This window comes from Sceloporus occidentalis, unplaced genomic scaffold (genome assembly GCF_023333645.1).
Source record: "Sceloporus occidentalis isolate IW3139 unplaced genomic scaffold, rSceOcc1.0.p SCAF_36, whole genome shotgun sequence".
In the NCBI taxonomy this organism is placed as follows: Eukaryota; Metazoa; Chordata; class Lepidosauria; order Squamata; family Phrynosomatidae; genus Sceloporus; species Sceloporus occidentalis.
In genome coordinates, this window is record NW_028317016.1 from 906,336 (window position 1) to 923,054 (window position 16,719).

At 37.6% G+C, this 16,719-nt stretch overlaps 1 protein-coding gene across 1 annotated transcript in view; it reads left to right on the forward strand.

The window, feature by feature from the left end:
• The window catches only part of LOC149297843 (vascular endothelial growth factor receptor 3-like), a 33,585-nt gene extending 17,185 nt beyond the window's left edge, over nt 1-16,400 (forward strand). Inside the window, exons 13-30 of the mRNA XM_089488062.1 lie at nt 87-446; nt 645-791; nt 977-1,108; nt 1,503-1,609; nt 1,763-1,898; nt 2,074-2,178; nt 2,447-2,560; nt 6,309-6,397; nt 7,846-7,984; nt 8,656-8,750; nt 10,176-10,298; nt 12,902-13,013; nt 13,247-13,346; nt 13,822-13,927; nt 14,307-14,446; nt 14,946-15,066; nt 15,568-15,653; nt 16,181-16,400. Of these exons, the coding sequence (XP_089344188.1) occupies nt 87-446; nt 645-791; nt 977-1,108; nt 1,503-1,609; nt 1,763-1,898; nt 2,074-2,178; nt 2,447-2,560; nt 6,309-6,397; nt 7,846-7,984; nt 8,656-8,750; nt 10,176-10,298; nt 12,902-13,013; nt 13,247-13,346; nt 13,822-13,927; nt 14,307-14,446; nt 14,946-15,066; nt 15,568-15,653; nt 16,181-16,400 (2,432 nt within the window). The remainder of the gene's footprint in view (nt 1-86; nt 447-644; nt 792-976; nt 1,109-1,502; nt 1,610-1,762; nt 1,899-2,073; nt 2,179-2,446; nt 2,561-6,308; nt 6,398-7,845; nt 7,985-8,655; nt 8,751-10,175; nt 10,299-12,901; nt 13,014-13,246; nt 13,347-13,821; nt 13,928-14,306; nt 14,447-14,945; nt 15,067-15,567; nt 15,654-16,180) is intronic.
• The last annotated feature ends 319 nt before the right edge of the window (nt 16,401-16,719 follow it).

A 16,719-nucleotide genomic window follows, 5' to 3' on the forward strand; every position in this document is an offset into this window, starting at 1 on the left:
GAATTGCTGGATACTTTAACCTGATGGGTTATGAACTTTCATTAACATACAGGTCAACTTGTCAATAACTTCGCTCTTTTCCATAGCAATCCCAGATGGTTTCCGAATTGAGCCTCAGCCTTCAGAAGAGCCAATTGAAGGCCAAAATGTCAGCTTGAGTTGCCACGCAGACAGCTATACCTATGAGAACCTTCAATGGTATCGCCTGAACCTCCTGACCCTGGATGATGCAGAAGGAAACCCACTTATGCTGGACTGTAAAAACATTCATCAGTATGCAGCCAAAATAGAGGGAGAGCTCCAGCACAAATCAGGGTCTAATAGTGCCGTCCTGGTCCTCAACATTCCAAATATTTCCCTGGATGATGAAGGGGATTATGTGTGTGAAGTGCAGAATCGCAAGACCCAAGAGAAGCACTGCCACAAAAAGTATATCTCCGTACTGGGTGAGTTAAATAGTGCTCTCATTCCATCATTGTACCTTGAAACACTGAGATTTAGATAACCCCAACATTTCAGATGGTCAATGAGAGGGAGTAGGTTGTAGTGTGAATATGGAGCAAGATTTCATCTTGACCTCTTGATGACTGCCTTTTTCGGGGATGCCAGTAAGCCTACATCTGGCTTTATATTTCCTTTTCTAGCACAAGAAGCCCCGCATCTGAGACAGGACCTGACTGACAAGATGGTGAACGTGAGTGACTCCATGGTGATGCACTGTAGAGCTGATGGAACCCCAAGTCCCAACATCCTTTGGTACAAGGACAACAAGCTTGTTGAAGAGGTCTCAGGTACACAGAATTCTGTGATGTTCTTTAAACGAAAAACATTTTTATGTATGTAGTTATGGTATGATTAAAGTAGTCATGTCACTTATATAGGATTTAGCTGTAAATGCATTTTTAAGTGTAAATAATACTGTTTTATTTGTGTGTTGTGCTTCTGCATCAGAGATAAAAAATCTTTGTTTTACTAGGTATTGTTCTAGAAGAGCTGAACCAGACTCTGAGCATCCAACGAGTCAGAGAGGAGGATGCCGGGTTGTATCTTTGCAGAGCCTGTAATGGAAAGGGTTGCGTGAACTCTTCAGCTAGTGTGTCAGTGGAAGGTATCAACAAACAAGCCAGTTCTTTAGTGCCTGTTCTTTAGGGCAATTAAAGTGGAAAGAAGTATTTAGAACATCAAGAAGTTTGATTTTAGATAATGGGGATGTGTTAGTGTTGAACATAGACATATTATTTTACCATTAGCTTAAAAAAATTGGGTTTTCATTCAGGTAATATATACAGTAGGGGCATATCAGCTGTTCCCACTGAATTAACCATTGCCAGTAAATGCCACTTTATGCAGATTACACAAAAGTCTAAAGGCTTTTATATTAGATATATATATATATATTGTATATTCGACTTTAACATCTTAGTTTCAAAGAAGTCAGTAATAATTTAATGCCATTGTTGTCAATATTCCTTTTTAACGTTTATCTTGTTCACCTTGCTCAGGAATGGATGACAAAACAAATGTCGAGATTGTCATACTCATTGGAACTGGTGTCATTGCTGTTTTCTTCTGGATCCTCCTTATTCTTATATTCTGCAACATCAAAAGGGTACGCATATAAGCCCGTTCATAGACTATATTCAATTGTGTAAGCAATATGCATCTTATAGGACTACTTGGTAAAGTCTTCTAAGCATGGGAGTAGACAGGCAAGGGCTTCTGAAAATATTTCTTTCTCACAATTATACATTTGTCACTGTAGCCTAACCACAGTGAAATAAAGACTGGATATCTATCAATAATCATGGACCCTGGTGAGGTACCTCTTGAGGACCAGTGTGAATATCTCCCGTATGACTCCTCCAAGTGGGAGTTTCCAAGAGACAGACTAAGGCTCGGTAAGACAACCTTTACAAAGACACTTAACAAAGAGGAGCTTTAAAGAGGAAATGTCCATGCCTTTACATTTAAAATAAATTCTAGGCCTAACATAATTGTATATCAAAGGTGAATAAGATGTAAAGATGTGAGTTACCTGTGGAGAGAAGTGTTGTTACCATTTTTCTACCCTAGGCAAAGTGCTGGGTCATGGAGCATTCGGTAAAGTGGTTGAAGCTGCAGCTTTCGGAATAAGTAAATCCAGCAGCTGTGAGACGGTGGCAGTAAAAATGTTAAAAGGTATGTGTTTTGAAGATCTGTTTTTATGAAGAATGGTTTAGGAAGAAAGTCTACAGTTCTTTGGCTTAGATAACTGGATGACTTGTAGTCCAACTGAGCTGTGCATGAATCTTATTTATAATTCTTTATATATTTTCAAGCTTTGTCCTTGAAGGCAAAAGTCCTGTTAGATAGACACAGCATTTCACCCTACGGGTCAGACGCACTAATCTCTCTAGTAAGGTTATTAGCTGGACATGTCATGTGTGGTTAATTTTATGTCTTTCAGAGGGAGCCACCGCCAGCGAACATAAGGCATTGATGTCTGAGCTGAAAATACTCATTCACATTGGACACCACCTCAATGTAGTAAACCTCTTAGGGGCATGCACCAAGTCCAATGGTGAGTGTGGTGGAGGTGGTTATCTCTGCATCTGTTAAACTGTGTGACTGTATTTGTATGCATGGGTGGTGACGGTAGCTCAGGAGGCAGGAAGTCAATTTCCTCCAAGGCTCCTCTGAATTCTTCAAGAAGAAGAATTTTTCTCTGGATAATGAGTGCTGACGTGGGGGTTCACATAATGCAATGCTATGTAGCCCATCAGTAGTAGAATGGCAGCTGACTGGTAAGTTGATGAAGTCGTTTGTGTGTGTGTTTGCACATATTTGGGTGTGTTGGGCGTGACAGGTAAACTCATATAGCGTGGGCTCAGAGTGAAGGGACAGGAGTTCACTTCGCTGTAATAGACTATTTGACTGTACTTGTCCCCCTACCCACAACTCTAAAGATCAGTAACATGAACTGTTAAATCTAGTAAAAAAAACAGCAACATGCAGTAGAACAATATGGTATATCACTTTAATTTAAACACATTTTCAACACAAAGACACAGTGTGACCAAAATGTAGTTTATATTGTTGTTTATACTATATATTGCCTCACTAACAAAACGAAAGATCATTTTTTTAAAGGAAGGCCTTTTAAAATAAGTGGCTTTTTATGTTAGCTTATAAAGGGATCAAAGGAGATGTATTGGCAAATCTGGCCACATCACCACTAATGGCTTTCTGCAAACCAAGTAGTAAAAATGTGAAAAGCTGCATCTTTTCCAGCTTGTTATCAGCTCCAAGGTTCTAGTGTAGCTGGGGCTTGCGTTTCAGCTAGAGCTCTTTTTTAAAGCAAAGTTCTCACATTTCCCCTTCCACCTCCCCCAGTAAATCATCTCTGACTTCTTAAATCACCCAATCTTCACAGTGTTATGGGGCTTGGACTCCATCTCTTTTTATGCCTTTTCTCTCATTTTAACCATGCCCTCAAAAACATTCATTGCTTGCCTGTCTAGTTTGGCTTTCCTTTAATTTCCTAAAACTCAGCTTGCCCTTTGTGTAATATTTGACACCTGTGAACTTTTAAATCATGGGATTCTTTATGTGACATGATTACTAATTTGTAATACATTCACAGCAGCTACATTCCATGCATTGCTTAGATAATTTAGATAAAACACAGAATTGCAAGGTTATCAAACATATAATGATTTATATATGACCCTGCTCTAATTCTTTTGCTGGGAGAAATATGATAGCTATTTCAGAAATTGGAGGGGGCATTCTCTCTTTATTCAAACCAAAACAAAATTGATTTATTAAAAAAAATAGTAGTGATATACTGAAAAAAGACAGACTCTTCAGCCAAAAAGCCTTCTAAATCTCCTGATGTTTTTTCATCAAGTCTGAAAAAGTCTGAAAACATTTTGTTCTGTAGGGTTGCCACCTTTTCCTCTGGCTGCTTGCTTGGTTGCTTGGGGTGGAGCTATAAAAGGGTGAGGTCAGGAAGGGTGGAGCCATAGTGCAATGCGTATTGAAGGTTTACCTGGAAGACTGGAGTGCTGGCACATATGCACACAGCACACCATCCAAATATGCATTTGCATATTCTGCTAGCTTGTCGCTCGCTAGATGACCCCCTCTCCGCACCACTAGAATTTTCTCTTCTACTCATCTTTTTTTTGGTGGCAAAGATGACTCAGACAAGCCACTTTTTTTAATCGCAAACATGTTGCACAAAAAATGCCTCTTTCTCTGTCCCATCAGTCCTGCACTCTGTTTTCTGATCTCCTCTGATCTCTCTCTCTGCATAAGCACCTCTCTATTATAGGTTAGGTGTTTTGGTTGAGATTTTTAAAGATAATATTAAGTTTAGTTTTAGAGTGATCTGAGGTGGAATTTTTCAGTATAGAAATCTCTGGCCTTACAATGGTTAACTATAGCCTTTTTTTCTTTTTCTCTATGTAACCTCTTGCACCTTGCTTTGTCTGTTTTCTTGCTGTACCTGTGACATTTATTGGACTCCTGGACACTTTAAATCTTAAACATATTTTCTGGGAATGCTGCCAAAAATGCTAATCACAGCTTATTTAAGCCTGTCTGACCCATCTTGTAATTACTGGCAACCATCCCAGAAAATGTGTGAGAGGGAGAGTGTCCCCACTGCACAAAATAACCCTTTGCATTGCCAATATTTCACTTGCTCCCAGGTTTGAGCAGTCTACCCGTATATTGGTTTCTCTTGTCAAGGCAGGAAGGGGGTTACATATCCTTTTGGTGAGTGTGGCCCTAGAATATATATATAAATATTCCTTTAAACTTCCATTAATATTTTTTGTGGCAGAATTTTTACGTTTCTAGATGTATCTAAAAAATGATAAGTAAAGATGAAGTATTCTTCTAAGGGAATTAATCTTTTGTTTTGTTGATGGTCTGAAAATGTATATTTTTCTATACATATATAGGTTTTAAGTCATCGCCAACATTTGAGGTAGAGAGAGTCCCACTAAGAACCAGAGATATAGAAGAAGCTACTCAAGATAACTCTCCTCAACATTATGTATTATTATTAACGTAATGAAAAAGTAGCAAAATCATTTGAATGGGATTCTTAGAATACCAGCTATATTGCCTGTTTCATGAAACTGAAGACTTTTATTAGGTTACAGACCTAGACATTATCTAACATAATTTGTTTTTCTAATAGCTAATGGTATAAAAACATGTAAGTACTTTATTCGAATAAATAACGGCAGTACCTTTAACACTTGTGTGTATGAGCGATGGGTAAAAAAAGCAAATGTTTATGTCATTATAGCACATTTAAATAAAAAATAAACCTATATCATTTAAAAAAAACTATTTCCACATAAGGTGAGGATGTTATAAATGATTAGATTAAAAAATTATGGAATACAGTATTTAATAAAATAAAAGAAGGGAAAAATATAGAAAGAAAAACTACACCACAAAATGTTACAAAAAAATAAAACCACATGATTAAACATATTTTATTTGGCAGCAAAAATAACATTAGCAAGAAACTGGAAACAGTAGGATATTATATGTAAAAATATTTTATCTCAAATATACAATCAATATGGAATGGAAAAAGGAACTTATTTCAATAATGACAACATGTATCTATTTAATGACATGTGGCATGGCGTAGATGCTGATTAACGTTAAGTCACTGTATTATAGACAAATAAAAAGTAATACAAGTAGAAGCTACTGGTTTTCTATGTATTTTCATGTTCTTGTTTTGTTTCTATGTATGATTTTTCTTGTGTTTTTGTTTGTATGTACTAAAAAACACACACCTATACTTCTATCTTTTCTTTAGCAATGTTATATAATATTTAGGATCTTTAGGATTCCAAAGTGTTAGGCAGTAATATTTTTGGTCATTTTGTGTGTAAAAGGCTTTTTACTTTTGTATTAGGTCTGTAAAATAAACAGTGGGGGTCTTTTAGCAAATGGTTCTTCCTGCCAGGATGCTATGGAGACTTTCCAGCCAAGTTGCCATTGGATTTTACATAATCACAACTGCATTAGAGATGGATTTGCATTCTAGGAGCCCCTATGTGGATGAAATACAAAAAGAATTGAGGAGCATGGGAAAAATAGGCTGGACACATGCTATAAAAATGGTGCTCTTTCTACGTCTTTGGTGTAACTCATTGGCAGTCCAACTCAGTGGACCTTGCTGACTTCTAGAGTAAGGCCAAGATTATAGGGACAGGGAACCACTCAGCGTAGGTACACAGCAACATTTATTGCAGATTGGATTACTAATGTAGTAATTAACATTTCATTTATAGGACCCCTGATGGTTATTGTGGAATTCTGCAAATATGGAAACCTTTCAAACTATCTGCGGACCAAACGAGATGGATTTATTCCTTATCGGGTATTTCAAACATACGTCTTCCCTCTACCAATCTATCCTTCCATTATCTGTCATTACTTTTTCAGTATTTCTTCCTTCCCAAATGTTAACATCTGCTTTTAATTGAAGAAGTGGGAAATAAACTTGAAACGGGTGAAGGAAGTGTGATTCAAGAGTAAGATAATTACGTCTCTATCCCAAATTGCTAGACCAATAGAATTTTTACATTGCTGTGCTGCACTTTTCTTAACATTGTCTGTTATAAATGCCTAATTTTAATATTTTATGATGAACAGACTTCAAACAGATGTTGCAGATGAATATTTAAAACTATCTACTTTGAATTCAGCTAGAAAACAGGGATCTTAATATCAAAATGTATCCATCAAGCTGCCAATGTGCAAAAGAACTAAGACATTTCTACTAGTTTTTGTTTTTTTTATAATTTAACTGTTAAGTTACCTTCCGAATCTTGACAAACCATTTATAATACTGAATGTATGAAGGAAATCTGAATAAATTTGGACCTCACAGGTGACCTTCATCTGTGACCCTTCAAAAAAACTGATTTTTAACTTAACTTAGAAAGGTGGTTTCAAGAAAAGAAAAGTAAGCAGGTTTGTCATGTTTTCCCCTCACAAAACGGTTAAACATGTAAAATGGCATAAAAAAGTTGTAAAAGTTTTTTTCTAAAGTTCAATGATTGTTAGTGCCACATCACTACCTCCTGGAATTTGTCAGACCCATATAATTTATGAATGGTCAAAATTGCTGAATTATTTCTAGACACCTTTATGGCATTTAGAAATGAAAAGTCTAATATTCCTCATATTATCTGTAAATGTAAGCACAAAACTTCTATATTCAGTAGCGGTGGTAACATAGCTTCTTTGAGTTGTTTTAGGTTACCACATATTACCACGATATTAAAGAATTGGCACAATAAGATTACATAAAATACATTTTTTTAACCCATCCAACCCCCACCAGGCCCAACTATCCTGACCCTATGAGTAAAAATTCCAGAGCACACTCTAAAGATGTGCGTCCTCCATATTTATGAATGGGCACAAGTAGAGTTCTACCTGTCACCAGTACCTGTTGGGTTTGGTTTGTTTTTTTAAGTTCAGGGATGTTTAGTGAAAGATCTTTTTAGCTCATTTTCAGTAATCTCCATAAGCATAGCTGAGAGGAGCCTTTGGGTTATCACTGTGTGGGCCTAAAGGGCAGCTCTTTATTTTCTGCTCACTACTCGCCTCAATTATGATTTAATGCATGCCAGCCATGCCCAGCTGCAAGGGAGAGCTATGAATAAGCCTAACCAAAAGTTCCCTGCTAAAATGTAATAATATTGGTGCCTAAAATTTAGCATTTCAAGATAACACACTATATGTACATATTGTGTGTGCATATTTTACATTTGGTGAAGCACATGCTGTAAAAAATCCCTTTTTTAAAAAAAAAAACAGGAAAGATCACCTCGGGCTCAGAGTCAGGTTCGCTCACTGGTCGAGGCAGTAATAGCAGATCGGAGAAGCCGAGAAGGTTTGAATGAAGACGTTGTGTTCAATAAGCTGATGACAACCAAGAACCAGAGAACACCAGAATGTGAGTATACACAGCATACAGGTATACGTTCTAACATATATAATACTCCCTGATATACAAAGATATGCTACCTATGACTCATCAACAGATGGACTAAGGATCACGATACATCAGTCATAAAGGTGCATGTTTAATTATATACATAAATATGTACGCTTTTATCTACCTACTTGAGCATTGTAGGAAATTTAGCCCTCGGCAGCTGGAGTACCAAGTTGTCTATCCCTGCTGACCATGTTACTATCATATTGTTGTGATAACCATAATTGTATAAGATGAAGAACGTTTATTGAATAGCCTTAATACTAAACACCCCATAAAGAGATGATAACGCTTCCTGAGGGGTGCTATAAAATGAATGGCTTGGGCAAAAAGTTGGGTACAAAGGTCCAGCTGTACTGCAGCAGATTCTAAACTTTACTGCAGGAGCAGACCAGTATGGTCCAAACTTGCTCAGGTTACCATCATACAATAAGCTTTACAAGTTTTTCTTTATTAATTGTGATGGCTTGTAAAATGTAATTTTTATAAAATTAGCCAACATATCTCATCATTTTGCTGACCAGATGGCTCCTTTAACCGGGGACACCAGCAATAAAGTCCCATCCTTTGGCAGTAAAGGGATGCAGTTTCCTGGGCATACTACATTGTCTTTTACATTTTACTTGCAGTGAAAGATTTGTGGCAGAGCCCTTTAACAATGGAAGATCTCATCTGCTACAGCTTTCAGGTGGCTCGAGGAATGGAATTCTTGTCTTCCAGGAAGGTAATGTTCCTCTGTTTATCAAGACAAATAAAAACTAGTCATGAGTATTCCACCTAGTTGAGAAGATCCACCAAAATGCCATGCTTTCAATATCTACTCAAGTGCTTTAACCTTATATTCCTTCCATATATGTTAGTAAATGCATCTTTTTATTGCAGATTCTAGATATCCAGGTAATTAGCCAAACATGTAATGAAAAATCATATGACGTTTAGAGGCATACGATTTATTTAGCCTAATAAGACTTCCAGAGACAAACAACTTTCTGGGTACATTATTGAGTTTTGTTTCCAAAAAAACATTCTAAAAGTCAGCACAGTTTTCTACAATTGTGTTTGAAGACTGAAAAAACACAAAAATTCATAGACCAAGTAACATGACCATTTCACTTAGTAAGAACAAATTAAGAAATAAGTATAGTAATGCAGTCTGTCTTAGTCACTGTTATAAGGGTTTCTCTGTCCTCGGATGACATTTCATGTCTTTTTTTCTAGATTAATATATTCTTTTTCTTGCCATTTACTATTAGGGTCCTCTGCTGGTCTACAATAATATAATTTGTAGATAAGGATCTTTATTTTGTTTTCTTAACTTATGGTAAAAATTAAGAAAACCTGGCCTTTACCAAAGAAATGAACAGTGACATCTTGTGGCCAAACTTCAAACTGTATCTGGACATGAATTTGTGCTTTTAACAGTTTAAAAAAAAATAAATAATCTAAATTAGTGTAATCCTGGCAAACATCAAATAAGCAAAGATAATGTTATACTCCAAGTTTTACAATAGAGTGTTCTAATATAATGTAAATATTATCAATGAATTTGTTATTTTTTATTTAATTTATTATTATGAATTTATTTCATACAAAATGATTTAGCAAACATACTTTATTTACAGAGAGGTGATACTAAAATGTGAATGCATGCAAACTTGCTCGGGTAGCACTAAAGGAGAATCTAGTTGATGCTAGTTGAAGAAATCAAGCAACTCGCAGAATTATTAAGACTGAATTTCAATTGACATCCCCAATGGCATGCCTTTGCAAACTGCTTCTTTTTTAGATTAGGTTTATTTTTTACCTCTCGTATGATTTTATTTTTTAATCCCTTTCCCTTGTTTTTCCTTATGTTTAAACACATATATTTTACAATGCTATGCATAAAGCCTTGCATATCTTCTTCTTGTACATTTGTTTTTTTAATAATGAAAAATCATTTTTTTAAGGAAAACACAATAGTGATTAGATAGATTTTAGATATCCTTCTGCGATAGGCTACAATTACCCCAATGCTCTGGCGATCTCATGGTTGGCAATGCCTAAACGGAAAACTGGTCAACAGCTCCTGTAGCGTTAGATGTTCTGTCCAAGAATTTGTCCATTGTATGTTCTAAAGTATTAACTAAAACTGGTTTGTTTCGTGTAGTGCATTCACAGAGACCTGGCTGCAAGGAACATTCTACTGTCAGAGAACAATGTTGTGAAAATCTGTGATTTTGGGCTGGCCAGAGACATTTATAAAGACCCGGATTACGTCAGAAAAGGCAGTGTAAGTAGGCATAAATTGTGTTGGTTTTTTTTATCTTGACTTTCTTTACTATCACTAAGTAAAATGTGTTTGCCTTTAACTTTAGAATTTAGAATCATAGACTATTTGTATATTCTCAGAATGGATAAAGTTTTAAAGAAAGATGAATTTGTAACATGGCGCCCTCTAAACTTTAGAGGCAGGGGTGAGCCTAGGGTTAGTGGTGGCTAGGTGTAGTATGTCTCCAGTGCCCCTTAACTAAAACATGCTAACACTCACACCATACACTTTTTACATACATACACACAAAATCTTCCTCCCCACTCTCCCTCACTCACCCCGACACTATAGCACCATACACTGACACATATACACACACTCTAATGCAATCTCTAACAGCATATGCTGACACATACATCCATGCTAACACCCAACCACACATGCGTGCTAACAGCAAATACTAACACACACTCACAGTTACAAACACTTTAACACCACACACACGCACATGCTAACCGCATCCTCTCACACAAACACTCACACACACAAATGCTAACTTGATATACTAACACACACACACACTACCACCATATGCTCACACACATGCTATCACCATATCATAACATACTCTACCATCACACACATTCTCACTCTCTCCCGTCATCCATACGGCTCGCTCAATATTCCCTCCCTCTCTCCCTTACTTCACACAGAGCCATGTCTACATGCAGCTCGCACTAGGCTGCTGCTTTCATACTACCACGGGGGTAACATGCGTGACATGACCCTTGGTCATACTTGGTGCCTGGGTGACATGCACTCCCCTAGTCAGAAGTATTAACTGAGGCTAGATGGCAAATTGGAAAATGTGACATTTTTATTCAAACTGATGGTAATGGCTCAGTTGGGGATTTTCTATTTACTAGTATGAGATCATCTTTTAGAAGTGTCTACTCATTGATAAGGGAGTTTCTGGTAGAGTTAAACTTTCCAACTCCCTACAATCCAGGCAAATGCCGATGGGCCGCTGGTAGTTAGCACCACACATTCATGAGATCTGTAGCTCCACATCTAACCCCTAGTGAGCTTCTCCTACAAGCGGGTCTGCATAATGCATAGGTAGGTGGGAGACTTTCTACAGCTAGGCATCCATCACGGCCCTTCTTACAGGAGAAGCTAACACTTTTTTCCCATGTTCTTAATGTACTGTATACTGATACGGGAAGCTGAAATGTTCGACTCTCCTGCAAACCCAACTGTTTATCTGCAGGTGGAAGTGTGTAAGACCACCGGCACAAACCTCTTTAGTAACGCTTCCGTGTGCTTGCCCTTCGTATAGGCAGTTGTATAGACATCCACCGCAGGTGTTATTGGGCTTTAGGGGCAAGTAAACTTACCGCAATAAGTATAAAGATGGCCCTGACCTTACTAGCACGTGTTACCGAATGTTCAAGGTCTGATAACGTTGTTTTTTTTAATCTTTAAGAATTTGGGAGTGCTGGGGTAATCTATCTATGCCAAGATCTAAGCAATCAGTGTTGTTATTATCTATAATTACTTGATTGTAGAAAAAGATCATCCTTGTATGTTAGCGTCTGCCTGAAACTGCAGAATCTCAAGCTTCACAGACATGTATTTTGGCAAAGTCTACAGGACAAAGAAACTGAATATGTTGCAGATGTGTGCGCGATTTAGATGTTAGATTACAAACAAAACACTTTGGATTGTTAAAAAAAATGCACAAATCATTAATCAACATGCTTAAACACGCCATCATCAAGAATCGGTCTAAGAGATGCAAGACGCAGGACATTACACGCTGATTATGGGGTCAGAATGCCTGGTTCTCATGATGATTTATGTTTTTTTAATGCTTATCTATAATTTATAATTACGGTCATTCAACATTTGTATCAATTTGTGACGGATCACTTTCTGGGGAGATTAAATTGTGTTGTTTCGTACTTAGCAGCTTTTGGTGTGCCTTTCCCAGGACAACCAGAGCATATATCACATCACACATGCCGGCGTCTGTCCCAGTATGTCTAAGACTGTTGGAACCTATAATATTTCAGTGTAATTCAGAACAGGTGACCGTAGTTTTACAAAAAGGGGTATGTTTTTTAGCATGTGTTTAGTACCTCTTTACTAAGTGATGACATTATTAATATTGCATTAAAGTATGACATATTTGACATAATTGACAGAGAGGGACTAACTGATACTTAAGGTAAAGAAAGACCTTCTTGCAATAGTACCATCTAAATTCTACTGCTTGATCTCTTCTTTATTGGAGCTTCATAGAAGTCAATAATCTAAAAGGTATTCACAGTTTCCATTCATAGTGATGCCTGGATATGCTCCGCAAAAAAAAGGCATAGACAAGGGCCACACAAAAAAATGATGACTGCTGAACTTTCAAGACAAACAATTGGATCTTTATTTTAGTAAGGAATAGGTCCATTTTACCATAAAAAATTCTCAGAAGCCGTGTCCAAAATACTCTGTGTGCAGTTTGACATTTTGTTCTTCGCCTAAATGATAATATATTCTCGGTGAGCATCTTTTCATAATACTGTTGCAATAATATTAATAATAATCTTTATAAAATAACAATATTACAGGCCCGTTTGCCACTGAAGTGGATGGCACCAGAAAGCATTTTTGATAAAGTCTACACCACCCAGAGCGATGTTTGGTCATTTGGGGTACTGCTTTGGGAAATCTTTTCACTTGGTGAGTTTATTAGCAGCTTGTGTATGAGAGTTTTTGCCAGTAAGTCTATTTTATTTTATTTGCCTCAGTGGGTTAAGACTGTCACAGAACTGTCTCAGTTGAGTTCAGTGGAAACTTGGAACAGGATATCAATTGTAGGTTCTCTCTGGAGACTTCAGCTGCCGGCAAGATTATTTGCTGTGTTGACCTTGGAATCATCTGACCCATTGTGTCCTGTGCATTTTTTACTTTAGGAGCATCACCTTACCCTGGGGTTCAGATCAATGAGGAGTTTTGCCAGCGCTTGAAAGACGGCACACGCATGAGGGCTCCAGAATATGCTACAACGGAAATGTAAGTGTATGCACTTTTTCTTGGGTTCATTTAAACTTCACATGTTCTCATTCTGAAAATACAGTACTTGCACCCACATTGCACCTGTGTAGTCTCTGTCCCCAAACAGCTTGCTTGTGCCATTTTTGTTCCGAACAGCATGTCTCTGTCATCTTTGCCCCAAACAACCTACCTGTGCCATATTTATCCCCAAACAGCCTGCCTGTGCCATAGTTGCGCCCATGTACACTTCCACAGCCATAGACATACATACAGTCTTACATAAATACATACTCACTCACCCATACCTATTCATTCACACATACTCATTCACACATATCACATATTATACACATATTATTCACGTATATCCAAAAACTGTGACTTGTTTACAGCCCTCAAAGACAGGAGTTGTGCAACACTGGTTTAAACCTTTCTGGGGCAGCATTTTGTTTAATGCTTGCACAACCATGTAATAACAGCACTTTTTGCGCAGTTACCGCATTATGCTGAGCTGCTGGCATGGAGATCCCAAGGAGAGGCCGACCTTCACAGATCTGGTGGAGATACTAGGAGATCTTCTGCAGGAGAATGTGCAACAGGTGAGCTGGACACGTTTATTTAAAGGGCTTCCGATGTTCCGAGGGCATTAGTGGCACATAATCATCTTACATGCAACTTTAAAATGCAGCACTCCAGGATATAACGTCATATCCCAGTGCTCAGCATAATGGACAGCGGCCATGGAGGTAGTGATGGGGCAACTGAGGCAAAGCCTTGGGTCATTCCTTACCAGCATCAAGTCCGGCTTCTGTTCCCTGAGGATTTTTCAATATGTAGCATTTTTTAACAATGCCACTTATGTCATGGAGACATGATGGTTATGTTGCTCACTGTGCCCCCTGAAATCAATAATGCATAGCAAAGTTTATATGTGTTGTTAAATATATTCTTCATATCTCTGTTTCCTCTCCGGTGTAGGAAGGAAAAGACTATATCCCTCTGAATGACTCCCAGAGTTCTGAGGACATGGAGTTCTCCCAGACAGCTATCTGCCCGCAGCACAACTCAGACGAGGAAGAATGTGGTATGAGGCTGCACTGTCATGATATGGCTGTAAGGTAAGAGTAGTTGGATAGCAATCCATTCAATTGTTAAGTGATGATCCTGCATTGCATTCTCTACAATTATATTAGAGATGATATCTCTAACACTAACTATTCCCTATCCAATTATATTGGATGGCTCATATCACATGACATCTATTATAATGTTCTAGATTTGATAACACATACCAACTACTACTTAAATTACATCACATGCTTACTTTATGACTTACTAAACCCCCAAAATAGAAAGAGTTGGAAGAATTTTAGCCAACTCAACTAGATCCTCCTGATGAGATGAATGGATGGGCCAAACCACACATGGTGCTTGAACACAAGCATTCTCAGCAAATCTGTTAATCCTGAATAAAGAACACTGATGTATTTTGGAACTAAATACCTGTGATTTGTTACATTTGCAATTGTTACGGAACTGTATAACTCTGCACAGAACAGGTATATGTACATTTAATATGTATAAATTAATCGGGACTTCTTTTTCATGTTAAAACAGATACTATAATTGTGTTTCATTTCCCGGCTGCTTCACTGGTGGAAACCAGATTCGCTGCCCATCAAGACTGAAGACCTTCGAAGAATTTTCTATGGCACACGTGTCATATAAAAATCACCCGGTAGGTTTGTTTTAAAGAATGTTTAGTACTTGGGTGTGAGGAATGTGGAAAATAGTTCCATAGGCTTTTCTCATCTAAAGATCTTACAGATTCCGTTTTTTTTCTTCTTGTGATGTAAAAAAGATGTTATGAGCATGTTTCGGATTCATCTTTGTCTAAATAAAAGTTAGTTCCCACTTGCACTTTGTAGTCTGTTGGCAAACACTTGCATATATATCATTGTATTACTCTATGTGACGATTAAATCAAATAAACAAAACAAAGCTCTTAAGAAGCTGCTTAGGATTCTATGTCAAGAAGCTATCAGTGCCTGCTCTTGTGTCAGATGATTTTTAAGTTTCCTGGCAAAAATACAAATAAGGCAAAATGTTACTTATCTAAATAATTATTTGTATGTTTAAAAGTAGTATTATTGGTAAATTGGATTTTTCCTTATAGATTGTATATCAATGTATGCTTAGGAGAGTATATTAATGAACACGTCTCTTTTTCCTGCGACAGGACAATCAGACAGACAGTGGTATGGTACTGGCATCAGAAGAACTGGAGAGGATAGAAAACAGACACAGGACAGAGGAGCAATTCAGGTATTTGTGACAGAATATTAGTATGATATACCCCTCATAGGGTGACCACATCAGCCATGTTTTCACCGACAGTATGGAGAATTTATAGCTGACTAATTGGTTCCCTTCCATAAGTCTATATATATCCCACATACTGCAGGAATTATCTACATAATTATCACTATTAAATTCTTTTTCAAGTTATCCATTGCTTTCAAATGCCACTAGATTATTTTTGAGACACTAATTAGACACTTAACAGGACAAAGTATTCAAATTATTTTCCTTCCCTCGAAATCCAGGACATGGGCGTCACACCAATGGCATCTGATTCTATAATACTTGGTCAGCTGTGGGGCATTGAGATCCATGTAGTGCTAGATGTTTCTGGAGCCTACTGCTCCGAAGATAGGAATTTTAATTTTATTTTTAATGTGCTTTCTCAATGGTCTTCTCCACCATCTCCAGCCACATCCATGTGAATACTCTCTCCTCCCCTGTTCACTATAATACAATCCTAAAGTATTTCACATCTGTTTCTTCTCCAGCAGTAAAGGTTCCCGTCGGAATAAGGAGCTGACACCAGCACACTCCTCACCTCAACAAAGGAGTCAGTCATCATACGCGCCGTGCACCGGAGGCCAGACGTTTTACAACAGTGAATATGGAGAGTTATCAGAACACTCAGAGGGGGACAGCTACTCACCTCCTGCAGGATGCACCGTACAAGGTCTCAACCATGATTCCTTCTTCTCCGATGAAAACTGAGGATACTGCTGATGGGAAAAAAGGCTTACACAACTCCACAGCAACATATACTCCTACGGTTTAACATCTATTGGAAAACAAAAAAACACTGCACAAATAATACATTTGGGATGGTGAGGATCCCACAGACTGGCTCATAGAGAGATATTTTGGACTTCTCTTCTTCTGCAGCCAAAGAGTATCTAATGGAGTCAAAAGGCTACATGGACAACACTGAATTTATAATTAAGACTACAATAACAGACAATCGTAATGAAGAAATTGAATCAACCATCTCATTGGCAATACCTAATGGGCCGCGAAAAGGGGTCATGTTGTG